The sequence below is a fragment of the Miniopterus schreibersii genome (genome assembly GCF_964146895.1).
Source record: "Miniopterus schreibersii genome assembly, chromosome: X".
Classification (NCBI taxonomy): Eukaryota; Metazoa; Chordata; class Mammalia; order Chiroptera; family Miniopteridae; genus Miniopterus; species Miniopterus schreibersii.
The window spans coordinates 60,477,944-60,499,373 of record NC_138104.1 but is presented as its reverse complement, the minus strand read 5'-3'; the positions used below and the strand labels follow the sequence as shown (position 1 = coordinate 60,499,373).

At 37.9% G+C, this 21,430-nt stretch overlaps 1 protein-coding gene across 2 annotated transcripts in view; it reads right to left on the bottom strand.

Moving 5' to 3' along the window:
- OPHN1 (oligophrenin 1) overlaps positions 1 to 21,430 on the bottom strand; it is a 507,398-nt gene that overhangs the window by 345,674 nt on the left and 140,294 nt on the right. For both annotated transcript variants that reach the window (XR_013997964.1, XM_081125000.1), the window contains exon 3: positions 14,801 to 14,896. Coding sequence is in view for 1 of the 2 variants with exons in the window: in XM_081125000.1 (XP_080981126.1) it covers positions 14,801 to 14,896 (96 nt within the window). In the remaining variant the exon portion in view is untranslated. The remainder of the gene's footprint in view (positions 1 to 14,800; positions 14,897 to 21,430) is intronic.

Sequence of the window (21,430 nt, the reverse complement as noted above, 5' to 3'; positions counted from 1 at the left end):
ATATACAGATCTTATAACAGAGAAACCCACACCTGAAATCTATATGTTCATATTAACCTTATGACCACAATAAATTTAATAAAGTGTTTAAAAACATAAGTTACTGAATCAGAAAATCCCATTGCTCCATGTGTGACCTCTAAAAGGCCATGTAAATTCATTTAATTGGTGATAAAAAGACTTTAAAAGCCCACTGAAATATATGGCAACAGGCAAAAAGCATTAGTAAAATCAAGATAATTTCTGCATTCTGATAAACTACTGTCTTAAAGGTTCAGACTTTTACAGATCATCTATATTAATCCAACTATCTCATTTTATTCATGAAGAAGACTGGAATCCAGAAATAGGGACTGACTTGTCCAAGGTGACACATATAGCTGCACAATCAGAAGGAGACTCCATTTCAATGCTCTGTTTTAAGATAGCCATGCATCGCCAGCCACAGCCAAAATACCTATGTTATATACTCCTCTCTATCTAATTGACCCCAAATGGTATTTAGTTTCCCCAAAAGGTTTCATATTATTTTTTGCTCATGTATATAGTGAGTTGAGAATTGCATAAAGGGCTAAAAAAAAGCCCCTTCCCTAGGCTTTTACCGCATTATTGTCTGGGTCTATGGGTTTTTCATATATGCATATAAGTTCTTTGGTTAATCTCTTCCCAACCCTGTCCCCCCCTTCCCCATGAAATATATCAATTTTTTGCATGCTTCAATGTCTCTGGGTCTATTTTATTCATCAGATTATTTTGTTCAGTAGATTCTTCTTAAAAAAGACTCTTCATTTCATGTAATATTGGTTTGATGGTGATGAAATCCTTTAGCTTTTTCTTGTCTGTGAAGCTCTTTATCTGACCTTCAATTCTAAATAATAGCTTTGCTGGATAGAGTAATCTTGGTTGAAGGTCCTTTTCATCACTTTGAATATCTCTTGCAACTCCCTTCTGGCCTGCACAGTTTCTGTTGAGAAATCAGCTGACAGTCTTATGGGTGCTCCCTTGTAAGTAACTAACTGCTTTTCTCTTGCTGCTATTAAGATTCTCTCTTTGTCTTTAACCTTTAATTATGATGTGCCTTGTTTTTAACCAAACATCTTGGCTCATTACAGCACTGTCTGAGAGCTAACACTGCAAATGGCTCTCTAGAGTTACTGGAAAGAAAACAAAAGCTTTAGTAAAATGAGACAATCCATTGGAGTTTTATGGAAGAGAACAGCAACTAAAGAGCAGGGAGAAAGAGTTCAAAACTTATCCTCTATTTAGATAAGAGGAACAGTGACTGGGAAAACTGGCTAGAAATGGAAGAAAACAGGCCTACATACCCACCATTGTCACCACCACCACCACCACCCTCAGCAACATTCTCTGTCTCACCATCACTACAAAGCACAGCTTAAAAAACTGACTACAGTACTCTTCAATAACATCTAGCAGTCCCACAGCATTAAAAAGAAAGTCCAGCAAGAATTAACTCTCCCTAGAGAATTCCAAGAGAAAAACAATAAAATGCTAAGAAAATAGAGAGGAAGGGAAAGTCACTACATAAGATGCTTCTCAAGTCTTACATTATTTTTCATTATAATTTTCTTAATAAGAAAACTGAGGTTCAGCAAAGTCTAGTATTTCCTAATACTAGTATGCACTGTCTTCCAAAAGGTTTGCAAATTTCCAAAGAATGATGATAATATGGATCAAAAGTATTAAAATTGTTTATACCCCACACCTAAAAAATAATCTTGAATACAAGGGGAAAACCTTTGTACCCAAATATCAGCATTCAACATTATTAATGATAATGAGTAATATAAAATAAAAAATGCCCAATGATTGAGGAATGATTTAGTATATTCACTTAATGGACTATTATTACAGCCATTAAAAAGGAGAAGTAAAGCCCAAGTATCCATCAGTAAAGGGGTGGATTAAAAAGCTGTGGTAAATGTACACAGTGAATACTACACAGCTGTAAAAAAAAAAAAAAAAAAAAAAAGAAACTTACCTTTTGCAACAGCATGGATGGACCTGGAGATTGTTATGCTAAGTGAAATAAGCCAGATAAAGACAAAAACCATATGATCTCACTTATATGTGGAATCTAATAAACAAAATAAACTAATGAACAAAATGGAACAAGAGAAATGGTGTGGAGATTAGAAATCTGGAGGGATATCTCAGCTGCAGAAATCCCAACCCCATACCCAGATCCCCAGCTCAGGGCACTAAGACCAGGAAGATGAGTTCCCATAACATCTGGCTGTGAAAACCATTGGGGATTACCTCTGAGAAAGACAAATGGCTGCTAAGACCAAGGCGCTGCTCTCAACTGTCCTGCACAGAGATTATCTGGCTAACAAACCCACTTGCTCTATGCCTTAGTACAAGAGAAGCAGCTCAAAGTGTCAGGGGCATGTGGGAAGGACCAAAATTAACTCAGGGTGAGGGCTGGTGGGGCATATGGGAAAGAACTAAATTAACTAACTCTCATTGGGAATGAAATTGTTGACAGGCGCCACCGTTACATGTTAAACTCTCCTCCCACAAGCAGGATTGGTGCAGCCAGGTGCCAAACCTGCACTCTCCATTAACCTAGCTAATAATATTTGCCCTACCCAGGCAATTCCCTGAGACCCCACCCCAACTAACTCATTCACCCCTCCCAAGCCTCTTCCAGTGGCTCCTCCAAAGATATGGCCTGTGTCTGCTCATGCTGGAGCCTTTACCAAAATATCTCAAGGATCCACAAAACCCAAACAAGCAGAAGATAGCTCTAGTTTACCTTATAGTTCTTGCAAACTGGCTCCAAGCCCAGCATAAGTGGAAACCAATCTCAACTTAAATGGTAAGTCCTATCAGGTGGCTCCAAGGCTGGCATAAATGGTGTCCAACACAACCTGAAACATAGCTTCAACTAAGCAGCTACAATCTTAGCACAAATGGCAGCTGCCCTCAGTTCTCACAGCAGCATCTCCCAACAGCTTCCAAAACCAGCATAAACAAAACCAACCAAACATCACATTATAGCTGCAACAAAGCACAGGCACAGGCAGTGGCTAAACTTGAGCAGCAATGGATGCCATCCCAAGCAGGTCTAGACCCAACATACCTGTTTGCAGTTCATATCACACTACAGCACAACCCAACCATGTCCATAAATGACAAACCTGAAGGTTTGACTCAACTAGCAAGAGACCTGCACTAAAGAGACTCTGTCTCCATGGGGTTATCTCCCATAAAACAGCTTTTCTGCTGTAGTCACAGCTGGCTCTCACAGCCAGTCAGCCTGAGAGTAAACTCCACCAACTAACATACCAACAGCACTTGAGGCCCAACTACACCAGGGGGACACATAAAAACAATATGGGAACCAAAAAACATGCTGAATAGCCACGGCAATCTTGAGAAGGAAAAATAAAGTTGGACAGATCACAATACCAGATATCAAGTTATACTACAAAGCCACTGTAATCAAAACAGCCTGGTACTGACATAAGAACAGACATATTGATCAGTGGAACAGAACAGAAAACCCAGAAACTGACACACTCCATTATGGTCAATTAATATTTGACAAAGGAGGCAGGAACATACAATGGAGTAAAGAGTCTCTTTAATATATGGTGCTGGGAAAACTCGACAGGTACATGCAAAAAAATGAAACTAGACCACCAGCTTACACCATACGCAATAGTAAACTCAAAATGCATAAAAGACTTAAATGTAAGACATGAAACCATAATAATCCTAGAGGAAAACATAAGCAGCAAAATCTCAGACATCTCTCGTAGCAATCTGTTTGATGATACATCTCCTAGGACAAGAGAAACAAAGGAGAAAATAAACAAATGGGACTGCATCAAAATAAAAGACTTCTTCACAGCAAAAGAAACCATCAACCAAACAAAAAGGGAACCCACTGTATAGGAGAACATATTTACGAACAACACATTTGATAAATGGTTAATATACAAAATATATAAGGAACTCATACAACATAACATAAGGAAGACAAACAATTCAATTAAAAATGGGTAAAGGACCTAAATAGATACTTCTCTAAAGAGAACATACAGAGGGCTGAGAGACTTATGAAAAAATCCTAAACATCACTAATCATCAGAGAGATGAAAATTAAAACCACAATGAGGTATCACTTCACACCTGTCAGAGTGGCTACCATCAACAAATCAACAAATGGCAAATGCTGGCAAGGATGTGGAGAAAAGGGCACCCTAGTACACCGCTGGTGGGAATGCAGACTGGTGCAGCCACTATGGAAAGCAGTATGGAGTTTCCTCAAAAAATTAAAAATTAACCTGACATTTGACCCAGTGATCCCACTTCTAGGAATATATTCTAAGAAACCTGAAACACTAATCATAATAGGTAGATGAGTGGATAAAAAAGCTGTGGGACATTTACACCATGTAATACTATGCAGCTGTAAAAAAGAAAGATATTTTATCCTTTGGTAGAACATGGAGGGAACTAGAAAGTATTATGCTAAGTGAAACAAGCAAAAGAAAGACACCACATAATCTCACTTATATACAGAATGTAACAAACAAAATAAACCAAGAACAAAATGGATCCAGATATATAGAAGCCTGGAAAAGACTGAGGGATCTCAGAGGGAATGGGGGAATGGGGGAGTGGGCAGGGAGAGATTAATCAAAGAACTTATATGTATAAGCATAAGCCATGGACACAGACATTGGTCTGGGGAAGGCGTGGGGGTGCAATGGATGGGAGGTGGAGGGGATTAATGGGGGTAAAATGTGGACATCAGTAATATTTTCAATAATAAAGATATAAAGAAACAAATTTTTAAAAAACCCATAAGATCAAGAACAACACGGGGATGTTCCCTGTCACCACTCTAATTCAACACAGTACTGGAAGCTCTAGCCACAACAATCAGACAAGAAGAGGAAATAAAAGACATCCAAATTGGAAAGGAAGAAGTAAAATTCATTATTTGAAGATGATGATATTGTATATAAAGAACTCTAAAGGTTCCTATTAATTCCATAACTAATAGAACTGACAATGAATTCAGAAAAGCTGAAGGATAGAAAATAAATATCTTGAAATCAGTTCTATTTTTATACACCAATAATGAACTATTACAAAGAAAAGCTAAGAAAACAATCTCATTCACAATTGCTTCAAAAAAGGCAAATCACCTAGGAATAAATTTAACGAAAGTCGTGAAAGACCTGTACTCTGAAAATTATGGGACACAGAGACAGAGGGGAAGATGGCGGCCCTGTGAGAAGGAGCAGAGCGCAACGGCTCCCAGCCATGGACTTGATTTACTCCTAAAATCCTATGTAGCCAGCTTGAAAAAACTAGAGAAACATACCTCAGTGGATGGAGTGCGAGTAGGGAGCACAGAAGAAACATCAAGGAGTCCAATAAGAGAGGGGGGGTGTAGGAAGGGGTAGTCCCCCCTGAAGCCTGTGCTGGGCTCCAAGCCCAGAGGCTTGGAGGCTGCAAAGCTCCCTCCCATTGGGAGTGCCGACTGGCCTTCAAAAGCAGGTATCTCACACCCTGATCGAGGAGAGAGGAGGGAGCATCCCCCTGCACAGGGTAGAGGGACCCAGGGAAGCGGTGAGTCCTGGAGGGATCGGAGCCCTCCTAGGAAACAAAGCCTCTAATGGCAGACAGCACCTTCCTAGCCAAACAAAGCTTCTAGTGGCCATTGCAAACAGCATCTAATGCTCAGGGTACCGAACGCAGGGAAGGCTGTCCCAAGGTCTGTGGCACCCAAGTGGTAAGGGACCAGAGGACTGCGCTCAGCAGCTGCACACGGGAACCCTCTGCCTCCCTATAAGGCACTGTGTTGAGCCACAGAAAGTACTGAATCTCCATGGCATGGGGGGAGGGGAGGAGCCCTCCCCACCTTGAGCTCCCAGTGCTGAGAGTCTGGGATCTGTGACTAGCCCTGAGGGGCGCCATGGTAACTCCTGAAGCCGCCCCAGCTTTGCTGAGACCAGCAGTACCGGAGCTGCGTGGAGCTGCCTTTGGGTCCCCTCCAGCTGGATGCCTTTGCACACGGGCGGCGGGAACTTGCAGGGCGGTGGGACCTTGCAGGGCGGACTCTCTGTTTGTGTGTTGCTTTGTGCGTTTATGAGTTTGATCACAGAACTGGTTCCCACCTTCCTGGCTTGCACCATGCAGAAAGACCAGTGGAGGTTGGGATTGAAGTCAGACTGTCTGAGGGGCAGGCCTGCTGAGACCAGCCAACCAGAGCTGAGCAGGGAGGGCCTGAGCACACCTGCATCTCCTGAAGCTAGAAACACTGCCCCCAATAGAAAAGGGGTGGGTCCAGCTCACTGAGGCCCCAGACACACCAGCAGGGCACAGTCATGAGGGGGAAGGGAGAGACACTCACAGGAGGACTGTACAAGAATAAGACTCTCAGGGACTGTTGTTTGGGAACTGGAGGGAAACAAGAAAAACAGTGCTGGGAACTGGCGGGCAAAGGGCTCACCAGAATGTTTTTGTAATCGAACCCACTGAGCCCAGGCTGCTGAAATGGACCATACAGAAAAGGAAACAGGCTGAAATCAATCTGAAGCTGCAGCAGGCCAGAGCATGAGGAACTAGAATCAGCAGACAAGGTAAGGACTGAGGAGCTGGCTGTGGAGCAGAGACGAACTCCCACAGTGAGTGCCTGACAGCAAAACCTCTAAGGGGAATGATACCCTGAGGTACACTTGCCATCCTGCACTCTAAAGGCTCTATAGAAGACTCTGGAGTAAGACCAGGCAACTACAACGTTGCAAAATAGTTGACAAGAGGAGGTCGTCCACGGAAAGCCTCAGATCAACCATCTACCTAAGGACACGAGAGCCAAACCTACAGGGCTCCTCACATTGACTAATACACAACTACCTCCCAGGAGAACTGAAATCAACATACAAAACAGTGACCCTCAGATAACATAAGTTGCCCAGAGTAAACTCATCTCATTGGATGTCTTTTTTTTCTTCTGTTTATTTGTCTTGTTTTGGTTTGGTTTTGGTTTTGTCTGTTTTGATTTTGTCTTTTTTGGTTTTGTTTTTTGTTTGTTTGGTTTTTGTTTCTGTGTTTGTTTTCCGTTTTCCTTAGGAAGAAGAGAAAGGGGAGAAAATTTGTTTTTTCTTCTCTCTCAAATTTTATACAAATTTTTTTATAATTTTTTAAACATTTTTAAACTAAATTTTCTCCTCTTTTTTATAAAAGAATTTTCTCTTGCTCAGCTTCCTCTTAGTTTTGTTTTGGTTCTTTGTTTTGTTTTGTTTTATCCCTGGTTCTACTATCAAGACTTTCTTGATATCCTTGGTTAACGACTGATGCTTTATCATTATACACAAGTTTACTGCTTTCCTCTATAGTTTCCACCAAATCTCTTACCAGACTCCCTCTCTGCCTGGGCCCTATCTCTATCCTCTCAATCCATTGGCAAAAGTTTTTTTTTCTTTTTCTTTTTTCTTTTTCTACTTTCCTTTCGTCCTATTGTTATCCTCCATTCTGTCTTCCTGTCTTTTTGTTCGATTGTTGGTTTCTCTTATTCTCTTTATTATATTTTTGTTTTCTCATTTTCAACTATTATCCTATTCCTACTCTCTCCCTTAATTTTTTGCTGGCACTTCTTTCAGAATATTTTCTCTGCTTCTGTTATCTACCAGTAGTTTCTCTATTTTTTACATTTTAGTTTATTATTACAATCTAAATTTTCAACAGTATTAACAACAATATACATCTCTCTCTCTCTACGTGTTACTTTTTTTTTTAAGCATTTTTTTGTGTGGTGTGTGTTCTCCCCTCACTCTCCCAGTTCTATTTTAATGTGGGTTGTTTTCATTGTGACTGTCAAGATATTTTATAAGATACCTCTTGTTTCCGGTAAGTTTAGTTGTGTATTGTCCTGTCTTACCAGCACCCATACAACAGCTTACACAACGAGGTTGGGGCTAAGAAATAATGATAGAAAACTTCCATATGCTGGTGAAGGAGAAAGCCACACAAGTTCAGGAAGCACAGAGGATTCCAAAGAAGAGGAAACCAAAGATACCCACTCCAAGAAACATCATAATTAAAATGGAAAATGGCAAGCACAAAGAGAAAATATTAAGGGCTGCAAGAAAGAGACAAGCAGTGAGACAAGGGAACCCCCATAAGGCTGACAGCTGATTTCTCAACAGAGACTCTTCAGGTCAGAAGGGTGTGGCACGAAGTTCTCCAAGTAATGAAAAGCAGGAACATGCAACCAAGATTACTTTATCCAGCAAGGCTATCATTTAAAATTGAAGGTGAAATAAAGAGCTTCCCAAACAAAAAAAAAGCCTAAATGAGTTCAATACCACTAAACGAGCATTGCAAGAAATGCTAAAAGGACGGCTCTAAAAAAGAAGCAATAGTGAGAAAAAGGTACATCAGCATAAACGGGGAAAATGGCATTATATAAGCTGATATCAATAATAACCTTAAATGTAAATGGAATAAATGGTCCAATCAAAAGAAATGTGATAGCTGAATGGATAAAAAAACTGGACCCAAATATATGTTGTCTACAAGAGACCCACCTGAGAGCAAAAGACTCACACAGGCTAAAAGTGAAGGGATGGAGTAAAATATTCCATGCAAATGGAAAGGAAAAGAAAGCTGGAGTAGCAATTCTTATTTCTGACAAAACAGACTTCAAAATAAAGACCATAACAAGAGACAAAGACAGTCACTACATAATACTAAAGGGATCAATCCAACAGGAGGAAATAACCCTTATAAACATTTATGCTCCCAATGTAGGAGCACCTGAATATATAAAAAATTTCTTGGGGGACATTAAAGGGGAAATTGACAGCAAAACAATCATAGTGGGGGACTTTAACACACTACTGTCAGCACTGGACAGATCATCAAGACAAAAAATCAACAGGGAAACACAGACCTTAAATGACTCCCTAGACCTAATGGATTGAATTGACATTTAGAGACCATTTCACCCCAAAGCAGCAGAATACACATTCTTCTCAAGTGTACATCGAACATTCCACCAAATAGACCACATGTTAGGTCACAGGGAAAGCCTTTACAAATTTAAGAAGGTTGAAATCGTATCAGGCATCTTCTCAGATCACAATGCCATAAAACTAGAAATTACCCATTATAAAAAAAATCAAAAATATTCAAACACATGGAGGCTAAATAGCATGTTATTACACAATGAATGGGTTACCAATGAGATCAAGGAAGAAATCAAACCCTTCATGGAAAGTAACAAAAATGAAGAGACAACAACCCAAAATCTACAGGACACGGTAAAAGCAGTACTGAGAGAAAAATACATAGCTTTACAGGCCTATCTCAAGAAACATGAAAAAGTTCTAAGGAATCATCTAACACAACAACTAAAAGAACTAGAACGAGAACAGCAAGAAAAGGACCGAGGAAGTAGAAGGAAGGAAATAATAAAAACCAGAGCAGAAATGAATGACATACAGACTAAAAAGACAATACAACAAATCAATGAAACCAAGAGTTAGTTCTTTGAAAAGGTAAATAAGATTGATGCACCTTTAGTGAGACTCACTAAGAAACAAAGAGAAAGGACCCAAATAAATAAAATAAGAAATGAAAGAGGTGATATAACAACTTACCCAGCAGAAATACAAAGGATTGTAAGAAAATATTATGAGCAACTATATGCCAACAAATTGGACAACATGGGGGAAATCGACAAATTTCTAGAAGTATACAACCTTCTAAAGCTGAATCAAGAAGAGGCAGAAAACCTGAATAGGCTGATAACAACCAATGAAATTGAGCGGTAATCAAAAAACTCCCAGCAAACAAAACTCCTGGACCAGATGGATTTACAGGCGAGTTTTAACAAACATTCAAAGAAGAATCAACACCTATTCTATTCAAACCATTCCAGAAAATTCAAGAGGAGGGAAAACTCCCAAACTCTTTTTATGAGGCAGCATCATCCTAATCCTAAAACCAGATAAAGATACTAAAAAGAAAGAAAATTACAGGCCAATATCCTTGATGAACATAGATGCTAAAATCCTCAACACATTCTAGCAAACCGAATCCAGCAATACATTAAAAAGATAATACATCATGAACAAGTAGGATTTATTCCAGGGAAGCAAGGGTGGAACCACATCCGCAAATCAATAAATATGATACATCACATAAACAAAGTGAAGGACAAAAATCATGTGGCCATATCAATAGAAGCAGAAAAAGCATTCGGCAAAATCCAGCACCCATTTCTGATAAAAACTCTCAGCAAGGTGGGAATAGAGGGATCATACCTCAACATAATAAAGGCCATATATGACAGACCTACAGCCAACATCATACTCAATGGGCAAAAACTAAAACCATTTCCATTAAAACCTGGAACAAGACATTGATGTCTGATTTCACCACTCTTATTCAACATAGTACTGGAAGTCCTCGCCATAGCCATGAGATAGGAAGAAAACATAAAAGGTTTCCAAATTGGAAAGGAGGGAGTAAAACTGTCATTATTTGTAGAAGACATTATATTGTACATAGAAAACCCTGAAGACTCCGTCAAAGTACTACTAGATTTGATAAACGAAATTGGCAAGGTAGCTGGATACAAAATCAACATCCAGAAACAATGGCATTCTTATACACCAACAATGAACTTTCAGAGAGAGAAACCAAAAAAGCAACACCATTTACCATTGCAACTAAAAAAAAATAAGACACCTAGGAATAAACTTAACCAAGGATGTAAAAGACCTGAACTCGGAAAACTACGTGACACTGAAAAAAGAAATAGAGGAAGATTAAAACAAGTGGGAGAATATACCATGCTCATGGATTGGAAGAATTAATATCATTAAAATGTCCATACCACCAAAGCAATTTATAAATTCAATGCAATTCCTATTAAAATACCAACAGCGTATTTCACAGACCTAGAACAAACATTTCAAAAAATTATATGGAACCAGTAAAGGCGCCGAATAGCTGCAGCCATCTTTAGAAAAAAGAACAGAATGGGAGGGATCACTTTACCAGACTTCAAATTGTATTACAAATGCACTGTAATCAAAACAGCCTTGTATTGGTACAACAACAGGCATGTAGAGCAATGGAACAGAACAGAGACCCCAGAAATAGACCCAAGCCATTATGGTCAATTAATATTTGACAAAGGATGCAAGAACATAAAATAGGAAAAGATGGCCTATTCAATAAATGGTGTTGGGAAAACTGGACAAACACAAGCAAAAAAATGAAAATAGACCACCTTCCTACACCATACATAAGAATAAACTCAGAATGGATTAAAGACTTAGACTCAAAACCATAAAAATCCTAAAAGAAAACATAGGTAGTAAAATCTCAGATATTTCTCATAGCAATATTTTTTTTCGGATATATCTCTTCAGGCAACCCAAAACACTGATCAGAAAGAATTTATGCACCCCTATGTTCATAGCAGCACACTTTACAATAGCTAAGATCTGGAAACAGCCCAAGTGCCCATCAGTAGATGAGTGGATAAAAAAGCTGTGGGACATATACACCATGGAATACTATGCTGCTGTAAAGAAGAAGGATCTCGTACTCTTCAGGACTGCATGGATGGGCGTGGAAAATATTATGCTAAGAGAAATAAGCCAGGGAGAGAAAGACAAGTATCACATGATCTCACTTATTTGTGGAATCTAAAGTACAAAATAAACGGATGAACAAAATAAATCCAATGACATAGAAGCATAGAACAGACTGACGAATCTCAGAGGGAAAGCAGAGGTGGGGGGAGAGATTAAGCAAAGAATTTATATGCATAAATGTATAACCCATGGACACACACAAAAAACAATGGGGGGAGGGGGGAGGGGACATCTATAATACTTTCAACAATAAAGATAAATTTAAAAAAAAACAAGGGCCCTAGCAGGTTTGACTCAGTGGTTATAGCGTATGCCTGTGGACTGAAGGGTCCCGGGTTCAATTCTGGCCAAGGGCACATAACTCGGTTGCAGACTCTATCCCTGTCCCTGGTCAGTGTGAGAGTCAGAGGCAATAAATCGATGTGTCTCTCTCACACTGATGTTTCTCTCCCTGCCTCCCTTCTGTTCTCTCTTCAATGGAAAAATATCCTTGGGTGTGGATTAAAAAGAAAATTAAAAAAAAATAAAGACAGAAAAAATAGTATGGTGACGACCTGGGTCAGGGGGTGGTTGCAAGGTAGAAAGGGTTAATGGGGGGAAAAGGGGACATTTGTAATTCTGTCAACAATAAAAATAAATTTAAAAAGTAGGGTCTACATCAAACCAAAATGTTTTTGCACAGCAAAGAAATCACCAACAAAATTAAAAGAGAAACAACTGAATGGGAGAAAATACTTGCCATTGATACATCTCATAAGGGGTTAATCTCCAAAATTAAATAAAGAACTCAACACCATAAAAACAAATAATCCAAATGAAAATTGTGCAAGGGACAGGAATAGACACTTCTCCAAAGAGGACATAAAAATAGGTAGCCAATAGACTTATGAAAAGATGCTCAATGTCACAAATCACCAAAGCAATGCAAATTAAAACCACAATGAGATATCACCTCACATCAGTCAGAATGGGTATCATCAATGAATCAACAAACAAGTGTTGGTGAGCATGTGGAGCAAAGGGAATCCTCATGCACTGTTGGTGAGAATGCAGATTGGTGAAGCCACTGTGGAGAGCAGTAAGGAATTACCTCAAAAAATTTAAAATGGAAATGCTTTATGACCCAGTGATTCCACTTCTGGGAATGTATCTGAAGAAACACAAAATACGAATTTGAAAGAATATATGCTCCCCTATGTTCACTGCAGCATAATTTATAATAGCCATTTTGAAGCAACCCAAGTGCCCATCTGTAGATGAGTGGATAAAAAAGCTGTGATACATTAACACAATGGAATACTACCCATCCATAAGAAAGAAGGAAATCTTACCTTTTGAGACAGCATGGGTGGACCTGGAGAATATTATGTTAAGTAAAATAAACCAGTCAGGGAAAGAAAAATACCATATGATTTCACTTATCTATGGAATCTAATGAATGAAATAAACTAACAAACAAAATAGAAACAGACTCATAGATACAAAGTACAGACTGACAGCTGTCAGAGGGGAGGGGATTTGGGGAGCTGGTGAAAAAGGTGAAGGGATTAAGCAAAGGGAAAAAAACTCATAGACACAGACAACTGTATGGTGATTACCAGAAGGAAAGGGGGGTGGGGGGAGGTGGAAGAGAGTAAAGTAGGGATAAATAGTGATGGAAGGAGACTTGATTTTGGGTGGTGAACATACAATACAATATACAGGTCATGGGGTATAAATTATACCCTTGAAACCTATATAATTTTATTAACTTATGTCACTCTAATAAATTCAATAAAAATTTTAAATAAAGATTTAAAACAAAATAAATGAACAAACAAAACAAAAACAAACTCATAGACACAGGAAATAAATTAATGGTGACCAGATGTGAGGGGGACTGTGGAAATGGTTGAAAAAGGTGAATGGTATGAATTACAAACTGTCAGTTATAAAAAAGCCACTGGGATGTAAATCAGAGAATAGAGAATGTGGTCGATAATATAATAACTATGTATGGTGTTAGATGGGTACTAGACTTATAGGGGGCTCACTCTATAAGATACATAAATGTCTATGCACTACATTGTACACCTTAAACTAATAGAATATTGTATGTCAACTGTAATTGAAAAATAACTTTTAAAGTAGTAATAATAATATTTTTATATTTTAGTTCTGAGGTTCACAAATATGGTATTAATTTGGTTCAGTGACATTACATTATTCACAATAGTTCTGTGGTTCAGTGTTATAATCTAACAAATGGTTTACATTGTCTTTAACTCATTGGTAACCAAACCTTTTCTTAAATTGCCAGGGGACAAATATTCTAGGCTTTGAAAGCCATCTTGTCTCTGCCATTACTATTCAATATTACTGTTGTACTGTAAAAACACCCATGGAAAATACTTACATAAATAATTATGACTTTGTTAAAACAAATCTTTATTTATAAAAAAAGGCAGAGGGCAAGATTTGGCCCAAGGACCATAATTTGCAAACACTACCTTAACCTCATAACAACTAATACAAACTTCTTTTTAATTCCACTGTTCAATCTCCTCTTTGTAACATCCCTGAGATAGATATTTATTACATTTTACAGAAGACAAGGCTTGTAGACAGGAAATTCCTTGTCCAAGATGGCACAGCTCATAATGTGAGTTGTTAAATTCATTTGCCAAGGGATATGCCAAATCCCCTTTTACCTGAAAATGTGTACATATATAAATGTTAAACTTTCTAAGGAATTTGTTCCTTAGGAGAATATTACTCTGATTCATTCTGGAAAATAAACAAACAAACAAACAAAAAAACACACACACAAAAAAACAACAACACAAAAACAGTCTTTAATTTATCCATTACAAAAATATATTTTTTCATGTATCAAATTCTTTAAAGATAAATTCCCCTTCATAACTGACTGAGAAAAAGGTCTCAATGGAGGTTTAAGGGGTATCTTTTGATTACTCTTGGTGAGAAAGACATGGGAATGGGAAAAAATATTTCTTTGTCCTTCTTAAGTAGCTTCCCAGGAGCTCGGCACTTGAACACAGGGGACAAAGATGCCCAGGTTCTCTGTATCCACAAACAAAGAGGAGTAATGGTCTCAGACCTTCCTTGAGGCAGCACATGGCCTCATGTAGATGAAGACTTACCAATGTTAATCTCATCATCAGTCAGAGTGTCTCCAATAAAATCAAACTGAAAGGACTGCAGTGTCTGGGAAAATTTCTGAACAGCCGAGGAATAATCTGCAAAGAAAAGGAAACAGGAGAAATGGTAAACACTGCTGTATTTTGACTGATATCTTCATCTGTTAGGGCAGACAGGAGAAAAACAAAGGGAAATGCTTCCAGAAGGTAGTAGCAACTGGCATTGAATGATATTAAACAAAAGATCACACTATCAGTAAAAGATTTGAGCAACCAAAACCACACATTAAAGAGGAAGAAGGGCAGCTTAGAGAAGTCTTTCAAGTTATCAGACATGTTTTATCTACAATCCCTGTCCTCTCTGACCTGTTCTATCCAAAGCCTGTAAAACCTGCATCTACTTAGTTGTACTTAAGAGAGTATGCTTAAGCATAAATTGAGTTCTCGTTATGGGCAATAGACTAGATGCTTTCTTGCTTCTCGTGAGACAAATACTGACAGTCATTTAAGAAAGAAATAATTAGCTCCAGGTCCCAGAGCTAGCTGGAAGAGCTGGAACTAAAAGACAGATGGTCTGTCTCCCTCTCAAGGACCCTATTAATGACAACATAGGCAACAACTGGACTTTTTACACATTAACCAAATGACAGTCTGGGTTAGGATACAATCTAGCAGAAGAACAAACAAGTTTAACGTCCTCAGTGAATATTAACCAAGGGACCTAAACTAAGAAGTAGTGAATGTAAAAACTGAAGGTGGAATGCCTAGATATATGTGGGTGTTTTTCTGGTAGGGGGGTCAATGATTTCAAATTTTATTATACAAAACTTTACTGATGGTATAAAATCACAATTAACTACCTGTTAGGACTTACAATGCAATAAAATTCTTTTTCTTTTAAATCTTTTTTGTGTGTGTTTACTTTTCTTTAAAATATTACACATGTCCCTTTTCTCCAGAATGACCAATTCCACCCCTTTACACCACACTCCTCAGTCCCTCTCCACACCATTGCCCATAACCTTGGGGTGTAGACATATCCATATGAATTCTTGGATTAATCTCTCCCCCTCCAACCACCCACCCTCCTCCGTCCCTCTGAGATTCTTCAGTCTGATCCATGCTTCCCTGTTACTGAATCTATTCTGTTCATCAGTTTATTAAGTTCTTTAGATTCCACATATAAGTGAGATGTGATGTTTGTCTTTATCAGCCTGGCTTATTTCACTTAACATAATATTCTCCAGGTCCATCCATGCTGTTCCAAAGGGCATGAGGCCCTTCCTCTTCACAGCAGCATAGTATTCCATGGTGTATATGTCCCACAGCTTTTTTATCCACTCATCTACTGATGGGAACTTGGGCTGTTTCCAGATCTTAGCTATTGTAAATTACGCTGCTATGAACAGAGGGGTTAATATATTCTTTCTGATTAGTGTTTCAGGATTCTTAGGGTATATTCCTAGAAGTGGGATCACTGGGTCAAAAGGCAGCTCCATTTCTAATTTTTTGAGGAACCTCCATACTGTTTTCCATAGTGGATGGACCAGTCTGCATTCCCACCAGCAGTGTAGTAGGGTTCCCCTTTCTCCACATCCATGCAAGCACAAGTCACTTGTTTATTTCTTAATGGTACTCATTCTTACAGCTGTGAAGTGATACCACATTGTGGTTTTAATTTGCATCTCTCTGATGATTAGCAAAGTTGAGCATTTCCTCCTATGTCTCTTGGCCATCTGAATGTCCGCTTCAAAGAAGTGTCTATTCAGGTCCTTTACCCATTTTTTAATTGGATTGTTTGTCTTCCTCTTGCTGGGTAGTATAAGTTCTTTGTACACTTGGGAACTTAGCCCCTTATCGATGCATGCTTGGCAAATGTTTTCCCAAACCGTGGGGTTCCTTTGTATTTTGAGTCTGTTTTCTTTTGCTGTCCAGAAGCTTTTTAGTTTGATGTAGTCCCATATGTTTATTTTTTCTTTTCTTTCTATTGCCTAGGAAATGAATCAGTGAAAATTCCACTACATGGCATGTCTGTGACTTTACTGCCTATGTTTTTTTTACAGAATTTTTATGCTTTCGCAACTTATATTTAAACCTTTTATCCATTTTGAGTTTATTTTTGTGTAGGGTGAAAATTCGTGGTCTAGTTTCATTTCTTAGCATGTATCTGTCCAATTTTCCCAGCACCACTTACTAAAAAGACAGTCTTTACTCCATTTTATGCTCTTGCCTCATCTGTAAAATATTAAATGACCATAATGGCATGGGTCTATTTCTGGTGTCTCTGTTCTGTCCCACTGATCTATATGTCTGTTGTTGTACAAATACCAGGCTGTTTTGATTACAGTGGCTTTGTAGTACAGTTTGATATCCTGTAACCTGATCCCTGCGATGCTGTTCTTTTTTCTCAAGATGGCTGCAGCTATTCAGGGTCATTTTTAGTTCCATATAAATTTTCGAAATGTTTGTTCTATATCTGTGAAATATGCTGCTGGCATTTTAATAGGAATTGCATTGAATTTATAAATTGCTTTGGATAGTATGGACATATTAATGATATTAATTCTTCCAATCCATGAGCATGGTATATTCTTCCCCTTGTTTATATCTTCCTCTATTTCTTTTTTCAGTGTCCCATAGTTTTCCGAGGACAGGTTTATTACATACTTGGTTAAGTTTATTCCAAGGTACCTTATTTTTTTAGTGGCAATGGTAAATGGTATTGTTTTTTTAGTTTCTCTCTCTGAAAGTTCATTGTTGGTGTATAAGAATGCCATTGATTTCTGGATGTTGATTTTGTACCCAGCTACCTTGCTAAATTCATTTATCAAATCTAGTAGTACTTTGATGGAGTCTTTAGGGTTTTCTATGTACAATATCATGTCATCTACAAATAATGACAGTTTTCCTTCCTCCTTTCCATTTTGGATACGTTTTATGTTTTCTTCCTGTCTGATTACTGTGGAAAGGACTTCCAGTACTATATTAAATATGAGTGGTGAAATTGGACATCCCTGTCTTGTTCCTCTTTTAAAGGGAAATGATTTTAGTTTTTGACCATTGACTATGAAGTTGGCTACAGGTGTGTCATATATGGCCTTTATTATGTTGAGGTATGATCCCTATATTCCCACCTTGCTGAGAGTTATCAGAAATGGGTTCTGGATTTTGTCAAATGCTTTTTCAGCGGCTATTGATATGAATATATCATTTCTGTCTGTAATTTTGTTTATGTGATGTATCACATTTATTTCTATGCAGATTACACCAGCCTTACATCCCCAGGATGAATCCCACTTAGTCGTGGTGTATGCTCTTTTTAATGTATTGCTGGATCCAGTTTGATAGTATTTTAGTGAGGATTTTAGCATCTATGTTCATCAGGGATATTGGCCTGTAATTTTATTTCTTTGTAGTGTCTCTACCTGGTTTGGGAATAAGGATGATGCTGGTGTCATAAAAAAGAATTTGGGAGTTTTCCATCCTCTTGAATTTTCTAGAATAGTTTGAATAGAATAGGTGTTGATTCTTCTTTGAATGTTTGGTAAAACTCGCCTGTAAATCCATCTGGTCCAGGACATTTGTTTGCTGGGAGATTTGGATTACTGCTTCAATTTCATTAGTTGTTATGGGCCTATTCAGGTTTACTGCCTCTTTTTGATTCATCTTTGGAAGGTTGTAAGCTTCTAGGAATTTGTCCACTTCACCCATGTTGTCCAGTTTGTTGACATATAGTTGCTAGTAATATTTTCTTACAATCCTCTGTATTTCTGTTGGGTTGGTGGTTATATCAACTCTTTCATATCTGATTTTATTTATTTGGGTCCTCTCCCTTTGTTTCTTAGTGAGTCTGGCTAAAGGTGCATCAATCTTATTTATCTTTTCAAAGAAACAGTTCCTAGTTTCATTGATTTTTTTGTATTGTTTCTTTAGTCCCTATGTCATTAATTTCTGCTCTGATCATTATTATTTATTTCCTTCTACTTCCTCGGGGATTTTCTTGCTGTTCTCATTCTAGTTCTTTTAGTTATTGTGTTAGATGGTTCATTAGAGGTTTTTCCTGTTTCTTGAGATAGGCCTGTAATGCTATGAATTTTCCTCTCAGGACTGCTTTCACTGTGTCCCACCGATTTTGGCTTGTTGTTTGTAAATTTTCATGATTTTCCATTAAGTATTTGATTTTTTCCTTGATCTCGTTGGTAAATCTTTCATTGTTTAATAGCATGCTATTTAGATCCATGTGTTTGAATATTTTTGACTTTTTTTATACTGGCTGATTTCTAGTGTCATGGCATTGTGATCTGTGAACATGCCTGATACGATTTCAACCTTCTTAAATTTGTAAAGGCTTTCCCTGTGCCCTAACATGTGGTCTATTTGGGGGAATGTTCCATGTACACTTGAGAAGAATGTGTATTCTGCTGCTTTGGGGTGAAAAAGTCTGTAAATGTCAATTAAGTCCATTAGGTCTAGGGAGTCATTTAAGGTCTGTGTTTCCCTGTTGATTTTTTGTCTTGATGATCGGTCCAATGCTGACAGTGGGGTGTTAAAGTCCCACATTGTGATTGTGTTGCTGTCAATCTCCCCCTTAAAGTGTACCAAAATTTTTTTATATATTTAGGTGCTCCTATATTGGGTGCATAAATGTTTATAAGGGTTATTTCCTTCTGTTGCATTGATCGCTTTAATACTATGTAGTGACATTCATTGTCTCTTGTTATGGTCTTTATTTTGAAGTCTATTTTGTCACAAATAAGTAGTGCTACTCCAGATTTTTTTCCTTTCTATTTGCATAGAATATTTTATTACATCCCTTCGCTTTTAACCTATGTGAGTCTTTTGCTCTTAGGTGGGTCTCTTGTAGATAGCTTGTATTTGGGTCCAGTTTTTTTTATCTATTCAGCTACTCTATGTCTTTTGATTGGACCATTTATTCCATTTAGATTTAAGGTCACTATTGATATTGATATATACTTATTTAATGCCATTTTCCCCCTTTATGGTCATGTACATTTTCTCACCATTCTTTTTTAGAGCAGTCCTTTTAGCATTTCTTGCAAACCTGGTTTGGTAGTACTGAACTCATATAGCCTTTTTTGTCTCAGCAGCTCTTTATTTCACCTTCAATTTTAAATACAGCCTTGCTGGATAAAGCAATCTTGGTTGCATGTTCTTGCTTTTCATTACTTGAAGAACTTCATGCCACACCCTTCTGGCTTGAAGAGTTTCTGTTGAGAGAGCTGATATCAAACTTATGGGGGTTCCCTTGTGGGTAACTGTTTGTCTCTCTCTTGCAGCCCTTAATATTTTCTTTGTCCTTGGCATTTGCCATTTTAATTATGATGTGTCTTGGAGAAGATCTCTGTGGTTCCTTCTTCTTTAGAACATTCTGTGCTTCCTGAACTTGATTGGCTTTCTTCCTTGCCAGCATAGAGACATTTTCTGTCATTATTTCCTCCACCAAGTTCTCTATCCCTTGCTCTCTTTCCTTCCCCTCTGGCACTCCTATAATCTGAACGTTGTTTCACTTCATGATGTCCCAAAGCTCCTATAGACTGTCCTCATGCTTTTTAAGTGTTTTTTCTTTTTGCTCCACTGGTTTTTTTCTACCTTGTATTCTAAGTCACGTATCCTATCCTCTGCTTCATTGAGCCTGCTTTTAATTCCTTCCAGTGCATTCTTGATATCAGGTACAGCATTCTTTATTACTTTCTGATTTTTGTTTATGTTATGTATCCCTTTTTTCATGTTTTCACTAAGATCCTCGAACTTATCATCTAGTGCATTGTTTTTCTCATTAATTTCCTTGAACATCTTTATTATCATTACTCTGAACTCTGTTTCTGATAACTTGCTTAACTCTATCTCATCAAAGTCTTTTTCTGGCAATTTTTCCTTTTCTTTATTTTGAGGGTGGTTTCTTTGTCTCCTCTTTGGTGGCTCTCATTGTTTGTATCTACATGTTAAATATATTTGTTGTCTCACAGTCTTACATGGAGGGATTTTGTATTGTGAGTCCAGTGGAGCCCAGAGGTATGTTTTACTTACACTTCTGAGCTCTTTGCTGTAGGCATGTCCCTCTTGTGGGTGTCCCTTTTGTGGTTTCTTTATGTTCTCCTGTTGTGGTTGGGTCTAGATTGTCATTGATCAGTCCTTGGGAGGACCCTCCTCTCAGGTTGGCTAACTGTGTCTCAGCCCCAACCTCATCATGTAAGCTGTTGTACGGGTGTTGGCAAGGCAGTACAATACTCAACTGGACTTCCAGGAAACAAGAGGTATCTTATAAAATATCTTGACAATAACAATGAAAATGACCCAAGTGAAAATAGAACTGGGACAGTGAAGGGAGAACACAAATTCTAGAGAAGAAAAAAAAAGGATAGAAAAAAGGAAAGGAAAGCTTAAAGAGAGAAAAGTATATTGTTGTTAATAGCGATGAAAATTTAGAAAATAATAATAATAAACTAAAATAAGATGTAAAAAATTGAGAAGCTATTGCGAGATAAAAGAGGCAGAGAAAGGATTCTGAAAATGGCAAGCAAAAAATTAAGGGAGAGAATAGGAATAGGATAATAGTTGAAAATGAAAAAATAAAAATACAATAAAGAGAATAAGAGAAACTAACAATTGTAC